This window comes from Anomaloglossus baeobatrachus, chromosome 8 (assembly GCF_048569485.1).
Source record: "Anomaloglossus baeobatrachus isolate aAnoBae1 chromosome 8, aAnoBae1.hap1, whole genome shotgun sequence".
Lineage (NCBI taxonomy): Eukaryota > Metazoa > Chordata > Amphibia > Anura > Aromobatidae > Anomaloglossus > Anomaloglossus baeobatrachus.
The window spans coordinates 260,754,294-260,771,379 of NC_134360.1; the positions used below are offsets into that span (position 1 = coordinate 260,754,294).

At 48.1% G+C, this 17,086-nt stretch overlaps 1 protein-coding gene across 1 annotated transcript in view; it reads right to left on the reverse strand.

Moving 5' to 3' along the window:
* SHCBP1L (SHC binding and spindle associated 1 like) overlaps positions 1 to 14,525 on the reverse strand; it is a 135,023-nt gene extending 120,498 nt beyond the window's left edge. The window contains exons 1-2 of the mRNA XM_075320607.1: positions 14,068 to 14,525; positions 6,306 to 6,455 (exon numbers count right to left, since the gene is read on the reverse strand). Of these exons, the coding sequence (XP_075176722.1) occupies positions 6,306 to 6,455; positions 14,068 to 14,502 (585 nt within the window). The 5' untranslated portion in view covers positions 14,503 to 14,525. The remainder of the gene's footprint in view (positions 1 to 6,305; positions 6,456 to 14,067) is intronic.
* Between the last annotated feature and the right edge of the window lie 2,561 nt (positions 14,526 to 17,086).

Sequence of the window (17,086 nt, forward strand, 5' to 3'; positions counted from 1 at the left end):
CTGAAAGTATATCCCAGTACACTTCAGAATTCATCCGGCTACTCTTGTCTGCTGTTATGTCATCAATAAACACAAGTGACCCAGTGCCATTGAAAGCCATGCATGCCCATGCCATCACGTTGCCTCCACCATGTTTTACAGAGGATGTGGTGTGCCTTGGATCATGTGCCGTTCCCTTTCTTCTCCAAACTTTTTTCTTCCCATCATTCTGGTACAGGTTGATCTTTGTCTCATCTGTCCATAGAATACTTTTCCAGAACTGAGCTGGCTTCATGAGGTGTTTTTCAGCAAATTTAACTCTGGCCTGTCTATTTTTGGAATTGATGAATGGTTTGCATCTAGATGTGAACCCTTTGTATTTACTTTCATGGAGTCTTCTCTTTACTGTTGACTTAGAGACAGATACACCTACTTCACTGAGAGTGTTCTGGACTTCAGTTGATGTTGTGAACGGGTTCTTCTTCACCAAAGAAAGTATGCGGCGATCATCCACCACTGTTGTCATCCGTGGATGCCCAGGCCTTTTTGAGTTCCCAAGCTCACCAGTCAATTCCTTTTTTCTCAGAATGTACCCGACTGTTGATTTTGCTACTCCAAGCATGTCTGCTATCTCTCTGATGGATTTTTTCTTTTTTTTCAGCCTCAGGATGTTTTGCTTCACCTCAATTGAGAGTTCCTTAGACCGCATGTTGTCTGGTCACAGCAACAGCTTTCAAATGCAAAACCACACACCTGTAATCAACCCCAGACCTTTTAACTACTTCATTGATTACAGGTTAACGAGGGAGATGCCTTCAGAGTTAATTGCAGCCCTTAGAGTCCCTTGTCCAATTACTTTTGGTCCCTTGAAAAAGAGGAGGCTATGCATTACAGAGATATGATTCCTAAACCCTTTCTCCGATTTGGATGTGAAAACTCTCATATTGCAGCTGGGAGTGTGCACTTTCAGCCCATATTATATATATAATTGTATTTCTGAACATGTTTTTGTAAACAGCTAAAATAACAAAACTTGTTTCACTGTCCAAATATTTCTGGACCTAACTGTATGTACACTTCGGCACTCAGTGGGGCCAGCACCCAGGTGCTGCTTACCGACCGCTCAAGCGGTTGTGTGATCACCAGATTCCCTGCCTGGGCCTCCCAGAGCCGTGTTGTCTCTCCTCTCCAGCGTCAGAAGTGCTGACAGGAATGGCTGCCGGCGTTCTGTGGGGAGGAGGGGGCCGTGGGCGTGCCCTAGAAAGTGCGGGAATCTGATGCCCCACTGTGCTGAGTGAGGGGGGAGGAGGATACCAAGTATGCTCCAGCCCTCAGCGCTGACATCCTGTGCAGCGTCCCGCCCTTCCCCTGACTGGCAGGCCTGGGGGCGGGAATATGCGATACTAGGCCGCAAAAGCCGGGGACTAAAGTTATAAGCGCGGCCGGCAAATAAGCGCGGCCGGCGCGGTAGTCCCCGGCGCACTAACACACCCAGCAGTGCTGCAGTGTGTATGGCACAAGCGCTCCATGCGCGGTCCCCCAGGGGGACACAGAGTACCTCACAGTAGCAGGGACTTGTCCCTGACGATACCCGGCTCCTGTCCAGCAGATTCCCCAGGGGCTGCGGAGGGAGCACGGTCCCAGTGCCTGGAGACCGATTAGGATCCCACTTCACCCAGAGCCCATTAAGGGATGGGGAAGGAAAACAGCATGTGGCTCCTGCCTATGTACCCGCAATGGGTACCTCAACCTTAACAGCACCGCCGACCAGAGTGGGGTGAGAAGGGAGCATGCTGGGGGCCCTGTTATGGGCCCTCTTTTCTTCCATCCGACATAGTCAGCAGCTGCTGCTGACTAAGATGTGAAGCTATGCATGGATGTCAGCCTCCTTCGCACAAAGCATAAAAACTGAGGAGCCCGTGAGGCACGGGGGGTGTATAGGCAGAAGGGGAGGGGCTTTACACTTTTAAGTGTAATACTTTGTGTGGCCTCCGGAGGCAGAAGCTATACACCCAATTGTCTGGGTCTCCCAAAGGAGCGACAAAGAAAAGGTAATTCCAACCAAGTGCAAGATAAATTTACGCTTGACGCGTTTCGGAGAAAGTAGACTCCTTATTCATAAGCAACCTATGTTGGAGTGGTGAGCTGAACGAAATTCTTTGTGTTTCTTACAGGACCTGAGTCATGTGAGCTACAGAAGTCATCACATGACCCTGTGTTACTATGACAACCAATGGATCCACGTGATCACATCCCGTGACTTCCGGTATCGGGCGGTGAGTAAACTTCTGTGATTACTGTGATAAACTACCGTGATTGCCATTAAAATGGCGCTGTCACATCTTGACAGCACCATTTTAGGGGTTGTGGATAGCGATTCCACTCATACCGGTGAGGCACACGTCAGCTGTACAAATCAGCTGACATGTGCGCGCATCCCTGCCTGCAGCCCGCAGCAGCAGGTGGGTATTAACACTGACAGCATGGACGTAACTTTACTGCCCATTAAGGGGTTAAAATGAAGAGTTGAGTAACCCCTTTGCATCCAGTGACCCAATGAAATCTGTGGTTTCAGATGAATTTTAGCTAATGTGTATAGACCCCTTAAAGGGAACACTGCATCAAATTCATGCTACCTAAACCACTGGCAGCCTAAACCAGACATTGTGCAATGGCAGCCAAGTATGTTCTACTCTGAAATGTCCTTGGTCGTAAAAGAGTTAAGTGACGCAAGTGAGGCCTGCAGTTCTTTGGATGTTGTTGTGGGTTTTTTGTGACCTCTTTGATGAGTCGTTGCTGTCCTTTTGGAGTAATTTTGATCGGCCGTCCGCTCCTGGGAAGGTTGACTACGGTTCCCTGTTTTTGCCATTTGTGGATAATGTCTGTCATTGTAGTTCGCTGGAGTCCCATAGCTTTAGAAATGGCTTTATAACCTTTGTCAGACTGATAGATCTCAATTACTTTGTTCCTGAATATTTTTGATCATGTCTAGCTTTTGAGGATCTTTTGGTCTACTTCCCTTTGTCAGGCAAGTCCTATTTAAGTGATTTGTAGATTGAGAAGAGGTGTGGCAGTCATCAGGCCTGAGTGTGGCTAGGAAAATTGAACTCCGCTTTAAAAAAAGGGGTAAACCACAGTTAACTTATGTTTTAAGGGGTGGCAATCACTTTCACACAGGGCTCTGTGGGTGTGGATTTTTTTTCCCTTAATAATAAAAGACCTTAACTTATAAACTGCATTTTGTGTTTACTTTTGTTATCTTTGTCTAATTTTTACATTTGGTTGGTGATTTGAAACATTTACCGTATTTTTCGCTTTATAAGACGCACTTTTCCTCCCCAAATTTTGGGAGGAAAATGGGGGGTGCGTCTTATAAAGCGGTAGCGGGGGGGGGGGGGTCCTGTCTGAGGCGATCGGGCGGGTGCCTGTGGCTGCATGCAAGCGGCCGGGTACCTGTACTTGCATGCAGCGGCAGCCGGGTACCCGTGGCTGTGTGCGGGCGGCAGCGGGTGCTGTGTGGGGTCGGCAGCCAGGTACCTGTGCTTGCATGCGGTGGCAGACGGGTACCCATGGCTGTGTGCGGGCGGCAGCCGGGTGCTGTGTGCGGGCGGCAGTCGGGTGCCCGTGCAGGTACCCGGCTGCCGCCCTCACACAGTCACCCATCTGCCGCCCGCACACAGCCATGGGTACCCGGCTGCCACCGCACGCAAGCACAGGTACCCGGCGGCTTGTACGCAGAGTGGGCGGGCAGCCTGCTGGCTGCCACTCTGTGCATGCGGGGCGGGCGGCTGTGCAGCTTACCAGTTGTCCGCGGTCCCACTTTCAAATGATGGCGCCGGTGGAGCTCTTGGATGAGAGCTCCATCTGCGCACGCGCTGCTCCGGGAGTCAGCGCGTGCGCAGATGGAGCCCTTGGATGAGAGCTCCATCTGCGCATGCGTCGCTCCGGGCGCCATTACTTGAATCGGGACCGCGGACACACTCCACCACTGAGCCGTCGCCGCCGCTCCCACCACTGAGCCTCCGCCGCCGCTGCCACCACTGAACCGGGACCGCGGACACACGCCACCACTGAGCAGTCCCTGCCGCTGCCACCACTGAGGAGTTGCCGCCGCTCCCACCACTGAGCCGCCGCCGCCGCTGCCACCACTGAACCGGGAACGCGGACACACGCTACCACTGAGCAGTCCCTGCCGCTGCCACCACTGAGCAGTTACCGCCGCTCCCACCACTGAGCCGTCGCCGCCACTCCCACCACTGAGTTGTCGCCGCCGCTGCCACCACTGAACCGGGACCGCGGACACACTCCACCACTGAGCAGTCCCTGCCACCACTGAGCAGTCGCCGCCGCCGCTGCCACCACTGAACCGGGACCGCGGACACTCACTGCACCGGCCTGCTGCACGGCTCACACGCCACGGCTGCTGCCGCCACCACGGACCCCACGGATCCTGCCACCGCGGACGCCACCGCGCCTGCAACCACGGACGCCACGGCACCTGCAACCACGGACCCTGCTGCCACTGATCTGCCGCGCCTGCCAGCACAACTTGTGCCTCCTGTGACCCCGCTTCACCACCACTGCTGCCCCCCTCCGGTAAGAGAACACCGGAGTATAAGACGGACCCCATTTTTCTTTTTTTTACCTTTTTTATGTCTAAGTTTGGGGTGCGTCTTATATTCCGGTGCGTCTTATAAAGCGAAAAATACGGTAAGTGTGACAAACATGCAAAGAAGAAGACATCAGGAGGGGAGCAAACACTTTTTCATACCACTGCATTTTCCCCTCATTGACTTGCAAAGGTATTAACGGGTATATTTGTTTATTTGTTTTTTAAAGCGCAGAAAAATACAGTGTTTGACTGCAGCACAGGAGGCACATTATCCCCACAAGAGAAATGGAGAAGAGTTACTTACACTAGTTACATCTGAGAATAGCGGAAATGTGTTATTATTGGTTTAGCATACAAAGATTTCTTTCTAGTACTCTATACCTCTGTTTCCACATGCCCAAAATGAAAAAAATGTTCCTGTGTCAAAGATTAACTATTTTAGACCCAGTTCAGCTTGTGATTTATCTTCTTTTGTTATGTCTACATGGTCACACACAGCAATTCTTTAAATTATGCTTTTAAGACCCGTCTTAGTTTGGTAAAACAAGCTTTTACATGTACCTTTTACAAATCTGACACTGTTTGGATTGCTGTGTTGATTTTAGGATGTTTTTGATTGAGAAAATTTACACTAATTTGTATTGGCCAATTTTCCAATTATAAAATGTTTACACTTTGTCAACAACAAAGATTTCCTTACATGAGAAAATATTCTCCAATTGCACTGTCAGGAACTTGTCACATTAGGAAGTGTTACGTTCCATGCATAGAAAGATGACACCACTACTACATTACTGAGGACAGGATAACAATATCTTTATTGAATCAAATTTCTGAAGACTAATCCCCTTCCCTGATAATTATTTTCCCATCACAGAAATGGATGGCTTATTAGTAAGCAATGTCATCATTTTCTCATCATGGGGACCTGATTACCAGAATCCCACTAGGCCGGGGCCACACGGGGCACTAGTGTGATGCAGCAATAACACTAGGCTCGCGCTGGCAGCACAGCAGGAGCAGAGAGTCACGCTAGTATCCCTGCGTCTGAGGTCCGACTGTGCGAGCGAACCTCAGCTGCAGGGGCCGGGCCAGCGCTGCGGAGGGGCGGGCCAGCGCTGCGGAGGGGCGGGCCAGCGCTGCAGAGGGGCGGGCCAGCGCTGCAGAGGGGCGGGCCGGCACGGAGGAGAGGAGGGAGGGATTTCTCTTCTTCTCTCCTCCGTAGCCGACTATTGCGATTCTCGTTCTGCACGCGCGGTACACCGGTGTAATGTGAGTCCAGTGCAATTTTTCTCTCGCCCCATTCACTTGAATGGGTGCGAGAGAAAAGAGTCTCGCATTACAATCGTAGCATGCTGCGATTGTTTTCTCGGTCCGATTAGGGCAGAGAAAATAATCACTCATGTGCGCTGACACACAGGCTAAAATTGGTCCAAGTGGAATGCGATGTTTTATTGCACTCCACTCGCACAGATTTTCTCGCCGTGTGGCTTAGGCCTTATTCTGAGTAGGCCAGGCTACCCAATATGCAGGAAACTGCAGCAACGCTCTAATCCACTGCACTATTGGTGGTCTGGAGAGCCAAAATTCAAAGAAAAACGTTATTATAATAAAATATTACATTTGTATAAGTAATCACAAAATAACAATGTACTAATGTTTGGTTACATTAAAATATATCCAATTTTTAAAAGCAAAAATGACAAATACATACCTCAACTAGAAGTCCAACATACTGGATAGCACTTTCATCATATTTGTGAAAGAAAAGCTCAGGGTTTGTTTTCCAAACTCCAGTCCACTTATTTTTCTTCTTTAACTTGTCTGAAAGGTACCTACAAAGTGCTTCATCTACATCTTCAGCCTATAACAATTAAAAAAGTATTCCACAACAATTATTATCATTGCTAGAGAAGACCTTACACAAGGTCCAAATACCTGACTAAGCATAGCCAAATATTAAATACAAAGTAACAATCGGCTTTTGACCAGTCACCAGAACATTGTAATTTATGGAATTAAAGGGAATGGTCTGGTCATAGGCATTTAATGACTTACAGGATATGTCATCAATATAGAAATAGCAACAAAAAGAGGGATAAATATCCTCAAAAAATTAAGTATTACTTACAGCAAAGATGGGCTGCAGTGTGTACATCGCCCAGGCCAAAGACTAAGGGCTTCTGCGCACGTCGCTCATGTGCGATTCAAATCGCTGCAGAAACACTGTGTAATGGATGCAGAGTTTATGCAGAAAAAATCCCGATTTCATGCGCTCGGGATGCTGCCTCTCCCATAGACAGAGTGGGAGCTGCATCCAAACACACGAAAGAAGTGACGTTGCTTTTTTGAACGCACCAATTTGGATCAAAATTTCAGCATCCAAATCACTGCGTTCAAAAAAAGCATTGTGCGCACGGATTATGCACAATCTACATAGATTGTGTAGGGAACGCAGGATTTACTCTGCAGTGCAAGACACAGCGTAAATGCATGCAACACGCACACGTGCGCACACGCCCTAATACTCTAGCACAGGGGTCTCAAACACGCGGGCCGCATGCGGCCCCTTGGGCTAGTTTGTGCGGCCCCCAGGCCCGTGCCCTTGTTCACTATCGCGGCAGGTGCAGGGGCCGCAGCCACTGTCTGCGCTTTATGTCAGATGAATGTGTTGCTGGTGCTGCGCTCTTGCGCCGGCAATACAATCATCTCACATAAATCACTGAGCGCGGGACAGGTGAGAAGAATGGGGGGTGTGTGTGTGTGTGTGTGTTGGACTTTAACCCCTTAGCGACCTATGACGTACTGGGTACGTTATGGCTCCCTGGTACTTAAGGGCCCATGATGTACCCAGTACGTCATGGCGAAATCGCAGCCCCGGTGGCTACGATCGCTGCAAATACCTTAGATTCGGGGAGAAGACCTCAGGAGGGGTGGTGTCTCCTCCCCGGACCTATGGAGGCTGTGATTGGCTGAGCGGTGTTCGTCAGCCAATCACAGCCACTAATGTTTCAGCCATTGAAAATCGCTGAAACATTGAAATCCAGCCAAGATCAGTGCAGCTGTAGCCCTGATCATTGGCTGGAGCTGGGTGACCTGTGTTTCACCCGCCCCCAGCTCTGATTGGAGAGACCAGCCTTGTGACCGATCTCTCCAATCACTGTGGATCTGGGGTCACAGACCACTCCCCTCAGCTTCACTCCAGCGTCTGTGGAAGGTGTGTGGAAGGTGAGGGGAGTTGCTGACCCATTACTACAGGATGGGGACAAAGTGCGCACATTACTATAGGATGGCGATAAGGCTATAGGATGGGGACATTACAAGGATGGGCACAATACTATTGGATGGGGACATTATTACTATAGTATGGGGACATTACTATAGGATAGGGACTAGGATGGGCACATTACTATAGGATAGGGACTAGGATGGGCACATGACTATAGAATGGTGACAAGGCTGAGGACATTACTATAGGATGGGGACTAGGATGGGCACAATACTATAGGATGGGGACATTACTACAGGATGGGGACAAGGTGGGCACAGTACTATAGGATGGGGACTAGGATGGGCACAATACTATAGGATGGGGACAAGGATGAACACATTACTGTAACATGGGGACAAGGATGAACACATTACTACAAAATGGGGAAAAGGATGGGGAACATTACTTTAGGATGGGGACAAGGATGAGCACATTACTGTGGGATGGGGCACAGTACTACAAGGGGACAAGGATGGGCACATTACAACAATATGGGGAACATTACTAAAAGATGGTCAAAATTTCTATATAGTGCTAATTGTAAGACTATTAGTTACAAGAAAGGGATAAAATGTAAAAAAAAAATGTTTATATTTAAACAAAGAATGTGCACAATTGCTATAATGAACAAGTGAAAATGTTCAAAATCAGTGATCCCAAGGTATGTAAAAAAAAAAATATTATATATGGTATTAATAAAAATGTCACTTTGTCCTGCAAAGAATGCGGCCCCCCAAATTATTTTTTTTCCTCTGTGCGGCCCATACACCCAGCCGAGTTTGAGACCCCTGCTCTAGCAGGATACAGCTAAACCCCCACTAAGTGGAGGCATCACAGGTGCAGGAGGAGCAAATCACACGCTTCCAAACATGGAGGAGGCGATTGCTGGATGATAAAACTGCACACTGATGGCTTGCATAGAGCGCTCTTCACACATGTAGTCACAAGCCCGCAGCCTATTAGGTGACGCCCATACTATTAGATCAGACGGGCTGCCAAGCCATACCCCATCTGTATACCATACAGGGACAGACACTCTAATATGCAAGGCCCAACAGAAAGGGGCCTGGCTGTATCCTGTACAAAAAAATGAGGTTTTAGTTGGAATTTATGGCCATAAAACTGTAGCCTACAACCCTCGTCACGGGACCTCATGCTTGTAGGTCCCTACACTAAATATAAAAATAGCAACAAAAAGAATGAATATCCTCCAAAAATTAAGTATTACTTACAGCAAAGATGGGCTGCAGTGTGTTGCTATTTTTATATTTAGTGTAGGGACCTACAAGCATCAGGTCCCGTGACGAGGGTTGTAGGCTACAGTTTTATGGCCATAAATACCAACTAAAACCTCTTTTTGTACAGGATACAGCCAGGCCCCTTTCTGTTAGGCCTTGCATATTAGAGTTCCTGTCCCTATGTATTGCGCAGATGGGGTACGGCTTGGCAGCCCGCCTGATCTATAAGTATGGGCGTCACCTAATAGGCTGCGGGCTTGTGACTGTATCTGCATGTGTGAACAGCGCTCTATGCAAGCCTGCAGCACGCCAAGTAGTCCTCTAATAATCTGCCACTGATTAAACTGTGATTTGTTTCAAAACTATACTAAGCAGCCCCAGTAAGGGACACATCACTGGAATCAGGATCTCTGTCTACATTATGCTGCTCTCAGATTAGGGGGCAAAAACCTGGTGACAGGTTCCCTTGATTTTTTTTTTTTAGATTGGTAAACTTCAGACAGCTGTAATAAGGAAGCAGTTAACAAATACAGAAAACAGACCCTCCACAATTCTGCAAACTCAGATCACTATAGAAATCTCAGATCGGTGAAGTTTTGGGGTTTACAAATAGACACTAAAATAAAGCCATATTACAGCTCTCTGAAACCTATGTCCCTCTTTCAGGTTTTGTCAACTATTTAGGCACATATTCTGTGCCTAAAACATGATTTTGCATTCAATGCAAGTTAAGGAGTATGAAAATTTTGCATTCACACCGTGGTATAAAAAAAATCCAAATAGGATAATGACAGAACTGTCAATTTTAAAATCTACGGTCAACTAATTTCTGTGGATTCTGCAAAATAAATTAGCCCTATTAACCCCTTTAACCTCCGACGATTTTCGTTTTTCTCCCCTTCTTCCAAGAGCCATAACTTTTTTTATTTTTCCATCAACATTGCCATATGAGGGCTTGTTTTTTGCAGGATGAGTTGTACTTTTGAATGTAACCATTAGTTTTGCCATATAGTGTACTGAAAAACGAGAAAAAAATCCAAGTGTAGTGAAATAAAAAAAAAAGTGCAATTGCACAATTGTTTTGTTTTTTTTATTTACGATGTTCACTAAATGGTAAGGCTGTGTGCGCACGTGTGCTTTTTTCATGCTTTTATGCTGCATTCTGCGTCCCCAGCACAATCTATGAAGATTGTGCATAATCCATCCGCATGTTGCGTTTTAGAACACAGCGTTTCAGCTGCTGAAATATTTTGCCAAAACGCTGCGTTCTAAAAAGCAACATGTCACTTCTTTTGTACGTTCCGGATGCTTTTCCCACTCTGTGTCTGGCACAGCAAGCATCCAGAGCGCATGAATTCCGCATGCACAATGCTTTTCGGCTGCGTTTTGACACATGCACATGCAGTGACAAACGCTGCGGAATAGAACAATAGACCGCAGAGCGCACATACCCTCAAACTAACCAGGCATGATTCCCCAGGTCAGTACAAATTTGTAGATACCAAACATGTATAGTTTTTCTTCTAAGTGGTGGAAAAAAAAATTCAGAAGTTTGTCAAAACAAGAGCTTTTGCAATTTTCCGAGACCGGTAGCATTCTCATTTTTCGGGATCTAGGCCTCAGTAACAGCTTATTTTTTGAGTCTTGAGCTGACGTTTTGAAATATATGATTTTTGAGTAGATATGATGTTTTGATCGCTTGTTATTGCATTTTAATGCAATGTTGCGGTGACCAAAAAAAGTAATTTTGACGTTTGGAATCACCATGACAAGCCCTGGTTACTGAGCTACGGATCACCTCACAGACCATGCCGGATGCATGTGTAAGGCGAAGTGTCTGTGCTAAGAGTGCAGCACTGACAGATATATTCCACTGCAGTGATCGAGCATGAGCACTATAGTGGATCAATGAAGAGACACAGGAAAAAAAAACACAGAAAGAATTGACATGCTGCAAAGTTTTTCTGCACCAAAATCTGCAAGGAAAATAATTTGCAACATGTGCACAGCAATTCAGGATTCTCACACTTTGCTGGGATGCATTTTTCCTTGCATTATTGAATAAAATCTGCAAGAAAATAAACACATGAAAAAAAAACAGCAAAAATGCAGTGTGGGCACACAACCTAAGGGAATTAAATATATTAAGTAAAAGTGAAAAAAAAAGTTTAATAAACTTTTTTTTAAAAATGTTAATGTTTTAATCACCCCATTTAAGATTAAAGACATAAAAAAATAAATGTGGTATCATCATATCCGCAACACTGAAATAAAAAAATATTTATATTGCATGTTACATGCTGGGAAAAAAAATAATCAAAAAGCCAAAATTGTTATTTTTCAGTTGCTGCATTTCCACCAAAAAAAGAAAAGTCATATGTACCCAAAAATGACATCAATCAAAACGTCAGCTCAGAGTGAAAAAAAAAAACAAAAAAACGCTCCATCTACTGAAAAATAAAATGTTTGGGTCTCAGAAAATGGTGACAATTTTTATTTTTACATTTTTTTTTCACACTGATAAAACTGGAAGTTTGTGATCGCCGTTATGGTCCCAGCCTGGTGATTCATATTGCCAGGTCATTTTTATTCCCCGCAAAATGAACGCCATAAAAACTAAACACAAAGGCTAACAGCATCATATTTTTCTTAACAAATCTCACAGCACTTGGGACCCCCCCACGTCACAAGACATATTCAGTAACACAAATGATGTAATTCAGAAATACCACCTGTCCAGCAAAAAAACTTCGGCCGACAGAAAGGTTTAGGCTCCTGTAAGGCCCTATTCACACTGCGTTGTTTTCCACGTTCAGTGGTCTCAACGAACCCCCTTCCTCTGCAAGACGGGATTCATACGTATTCCTTTGACTATAGCGGGGCAGATGAAATCACTGTGTGCTGTTGTGCACCATATTTGGGTCTTTTTACGTCTGGCCTCTAGTAAGTGTATATACCCAAAAATGATGTGTGACAGCACACGGCGACGCTGTCTGCCACATTATAGTCAAAGGCCCTGTCGGTGTATACGTTCAAATCCCATTTTGCGGGGGGAGGGGGGGTTCGGATGTAAGCCCAGATGAGACTCCTGAACACAGTGTGAAAAGGTGAGGCGGCTGGAGGGGGGCCTAAGAAAGGTGAGGGGGCTGGAGGGGGGCCTAAGAAAGGTGAGGGGGCTGGAGGGGGGCCTAAGAAAGGTGAGGGGGCTGGAGGGGGGCCTAAGAAAGGTGAGGGGGCTGGAGGGGGGGCCTAAGAAAGGTGAGGGGGCTGGAGGAGGAGCCTAAGAAAGGTGAGGTGGCTGGAGGAGGGATCTAAGAAAGGTGAGGGGGCTGGAGGGGGGGGCCTAAGAAAGGTGAGGGGGCTGGAGGAGGGATCTAAGAAAGGTGAGGGGGCTGGAGGAGGGATCTAAGAAAGGTGAGGGGGCTGGAGGAGGAACCTAAGAAAGGTGAGGGGGCTGGAGGAGGAGCCTAAGAAAGGTGAGGGGGATGGAGGAGGGATCTAAGAAAGGTGAGGGGGCTGGAGGGGGGCCTAAGAAAGGTGAGGGGGCTGGAGGAGGGATCTAAGAAAGGTGAGGGGGCTGGAGGAGGGATCTAAGAAAGGTGAGGGGGCTGGAGGAGGAACCTAAGAAAGGTGAGGGGGCTGGAGGAGGAACCTAAGAAAGGTGAGGGGGCTGGAGGAGGGATCTAAGAAAGGTGAGGGGGCTGGAGGAGGGATCTAAGAAAGGTGAGGGGGCTGGGGGAGGGATCTAAGAAAGGTGAGGGGGCTGGAGGAGGAGCCTAAGAAAGGTGAGGAAGCTGGAGGAGGGATCTAAGAAAGGTGAGGGGGCTGGAGGAGGGATCTAAGAAAGGTGAGGGGGCTGGAGGAGGGATCTAAGAAAGGTGAGGGGGCTGGAGGAGGGATCTAAGAAAGGTGAGGGGGCTGGAGGAGGAGCCTAAGAAAGGTGAGGAAGCTGGAGGAGGGATCTAAGAAAGGTGAGGGGGCTGGAAGAGGGATCTAAGAAAGGTGAGGGGGCTGGAAGAGGGATCTAAGAAAGGTGAGGGGGCTGGAGGAGGAGCCTAAGAAAGGTGAGGGGGCTGGAAGAGGAGCCTAAGAAAGGTGAGGAAGCTGGAGGAGGGGCCTAAGAAAGGTGAGGAAGCTGGAGGAGGGGCCTGAGACAGGTGAGGGGGCTGGAGGAGGGGTCTGAGAAAGGTGAGGGGGCTGGAGGAGGGGCCTAAGAAAGGTGAGGGGGGGGCCTAAGAAAGGTGAGGGGGCTGGAGGAGGGGCCTAAGAAAGGTGAGGGGCCTAAGAGAGGAGAGGAGGCTGGAGGGGGGTCCTTAAGAAAGGTGAAGGGGCGGGAGGGGCGTCCTTAAGAAAGGTGAGGGGGCGGGAGGGGTGTCCTTAAGAAAGGTGAAGGGGCGGGAGGGGCGCCCTTAAGAAAGGTGAAGGTGGGGTCCTTAAGAAAGGTGAAGGAGCGGGAGGGGGGGTCCTTAAGAAAGGTGAAGGAGCGGGAGGGGGGGTCCTTAAGAAAGGTGAAGGGGCGGGAGGGGGGTCCTAAAGAAAGGTGAAGGGGCGGAAGGGGGGGTCCTAAAGAAAGGTGAAGGAGCGGGAGGGGGGGTCCTTAAGAAAGGTGAAGGGGCGGGAGGGGGGGTCCTTAAGAGAGGCGAAGGGGCGGGAGGGGGGGTCCTTAAGAGAGGCGAAGGGGCGGGAGGGGGGGTCCTTAAGAGAGGCGAAGGGGCGGGAGGGGGGGGTCCTTAAGAGAGGCGAAGGGGCGGGAGGGGGGGTCCTTAAGAGAGGCGAAGGGGCGGGAGGGGGGGTCCTTAAGAGAGGCGAAGGGGCGGGAGGGGGAAGCAAAAGGTGCAAAAATAAAAATCCCTGGTTATTAAGGGGTTAAAGGAGGAAATGAGTTAAATCTGTGGGGATCTCTGCTTTATGACAGGGCTGTTGGGAGTGGTCGTTGTAGAGGACTCGGAGGTCGCTGCTGTCAGGACCTTGCAGTGACGCAGGATCTGGTCGCAGTACAGGGAGAGCCTCTCCTGCAGCGACATCTTCACCCCGGACACGTAGATGGACGGCAGCGGCTCAGCCTGGACCCCGGCTCCGAACTGCAGCTCCTCAGATTCCCATTCGCTCGTCATGGCGTCCAAGCACGGCGGCAGATGGAGCTGGCGGCAGCCCCGGCGTGTGCCCGCCTTCATATTTCTAGGTGAGGCAAACACCGAGTGTAGTGTCGGGCTGCCTTCCGACCCCAGCGGGGAAAACGGGTACTTAAAAGGGCTTAAATTACTAGTCTTGGGTATGTTAGGACGGGCGGACGGGATTAGGAAGGTGGTTTCTTCACGTTTAAACCCCGGTACCGGGTACAAGTCGGCAGATAACATCGAGGTATCAAAGTGCGATATCGCGTCACTGCCGCCCGTCGCCATTTCTAGTTTGAAACAAAAAAAACCCGGCGGTTTCCCGCCTAAGCTGGCGCAGCCAATCGTCTTGCAGTATTTTGGTCACGTGTACACTTAGTGTTGCGTCAGCCGTTATCGCCTGTGGTGGTTTATATTTTACCTCTCGGGTCACACGTTATAAAATGGCGGCGTCTTGTGCAATAAACTGCAGCAAGTGTAGTAAAGCCATTGGGTTTTCTTGAATTTTACTAGTGAAATAAAAGAACACTGAATATCTCCCTCCATTATCGCCTCCCACAGAGCTCTATAGTTTTTCTTCACACCATTTTTTTTTTTCACAGATCACGTTATTTAGAATTACACCGATCACATAAAATAAAGTGAACAAATGTTTAATGTCCAGAGTATAACGTATACTGTGCTAAGAAACCAAGCGGGGGGAAAAAGCCAAGCGGGGGAAAAAGCCAAGCGGGGGGAAAAAGCCAAGCGGGGGGAAAAAGCCAAGCGGGGGGAAAAAGCCAAGCGGGGGGAAAAAGCCAAGCGGGGGGAAAAAGCCAAGCGGGGGGAAAAAGCCAAGCGGGGGGAAAAAGCCAAGCGGGGGGAAAAAGCCAAGCGGGGGGAAAAAGCCAAGCGGGGGGAAAAAGCCAAGCGGGGTAAAGTGGATGCGGGTGGATGCAATCCCGCCATCGCTTTTCAGGTTTTTTTTTTGTCACGGACGTTCTGCAGTAAAAATTGACCTGACAAAATTATTTTCCGTATCATTACGATTACAACGATATCAAACATATATATTCTTTTTTAGATTTTAAGCATTAAAGGAAGTCATAACTTTGTAAAAAAAAAAAAGGTTTGTGCGGCCATTTTCTTTCTTTCTTTGTCAATGGACGTGTGGGAGGGCTTGTTTTTTTGGCGTGACAAACTGTGATTTTCATTGCTTTTGGGGTATAAATGACGTTTTAATCACATTACACGGACCTTTATTGGCAATTCTTTATTGGCAAGGGTGATATAATTTTATATTTTCAAAAATTAGACTTTTTCGGAAAGGGCAATGCCAAAAATGTTTTTTTTGTTTTTGTTTTTTTTTTAGAGGGAAAAGATACGGTACTTAAAGGGAACCTGTCAGGTGTAATATGCAGAACCACGAGCAGTTCTGGGTGCATACACTTGGCGTCATACAGCATATGACCGGACGTGTCGGACATTCAGAAGCGCGGATACAGGTACGCGCAGCACCGCATCTGATGCTGCATTGAATAGCATGTTCGTACACCCCTGTGGGCGTGCTAATATGCTAAGAGGGCAGACTAATCTGGGAAAGTAACGCCCTTGGGACTAGTCCCCTCGCTCATTAGCATACGGTAAAATCTTTAGAAATACTTTTTCTATAGATCTCTTTATCTATGCCACTAGATGCAGGGATTAGCAGTATACACCCAGAACTGCTCGTGGTCCTGTATATTGCACCTGACAGCTTCACCTTAACCCCATAACGACGGCCTAACGTCTCAACACGTCGGAAAAACGGTACTTGTTATGTACTGGCCCTTTGAGACATCATGCCATAAAAAGCCTGTAGCGCCCCCCAGTGACGGAAAATCCTCGGGGTTTCAGCTACCGGGGGTAGCTGAGACCCTGGAGATCATGATTCAGACCGTTTTTTTCCAGCCCCCAATCACGTGGTCACCAGTATACACCGTATACCGATGATCATGTTACAGTAAATGACAGCGCCGGTAAAAAATGATTTATCTGGCACGAACAAACATGTCAGATGGGAGATAAATCTCCTCCCCGGTCCCCCGGTGTCGCGAAAGTGCCCACCCCCCCCCTCCATAATCCAAGATGGCAGCGCGCACAGCAGCGCACCGCCCGCATTCATCCTCTTCCTCTGATTTCTGTCGCATGTGCCATGACACATGCGACAGAAAACTCCTCCCCAGGCCCTGCCAGGTCACCCACTATTCCAGCGCTGATCCCCCGCGGCCCCCTCCTTCACAATGTATGCTGGTCACGTGCGCAGAGCGCAGCTGTCGGCTTAGTTTCCTGCTTTCAGAAACGCTGGCTGGCTGCTGCTCGCAAACTGCTGCTATGACCCGGGGAGAGTGGATGCAGTGTCATTGCACCCACACTCCTCACATGGAGGGTCTGCACTCCTAGAAAATGGTGGATACGTTCCTTGAACATGCCCCCCATATTCTAGAAGGTCCAGAATCATCATGGGACCTCCAAAATGGATTTTTTTTTCTTTTCAATAAATTGGTGAAAGAGGAAATGTTTTGGGGAGTGTTTTTTCAAATATTTTTTTTGTAATTTTTTTTTTTTTATTACTGTCAATTAGTTATGTCAGGTATCAAATAGACGCCATGACATCACTAACTGCTGGGCTTGATGCCATCTGTGGTTTGCAGGCTACAGCTGTCTGCTTTACCCTAGCTGGCTATCAAAAATAGGGGGGACCCCACGTCGTTTATTGTAATTATTTATTTTTTTTTGGGGGGGGGGGGTGTTAGATACAAAACTAGGCACCCTTTAGTGCCACATGAAAGTCACTAAAGGGCGTCAGCTTAGAATATGCAGGGGGTGGGACGTTGTATACATGTTTGACATC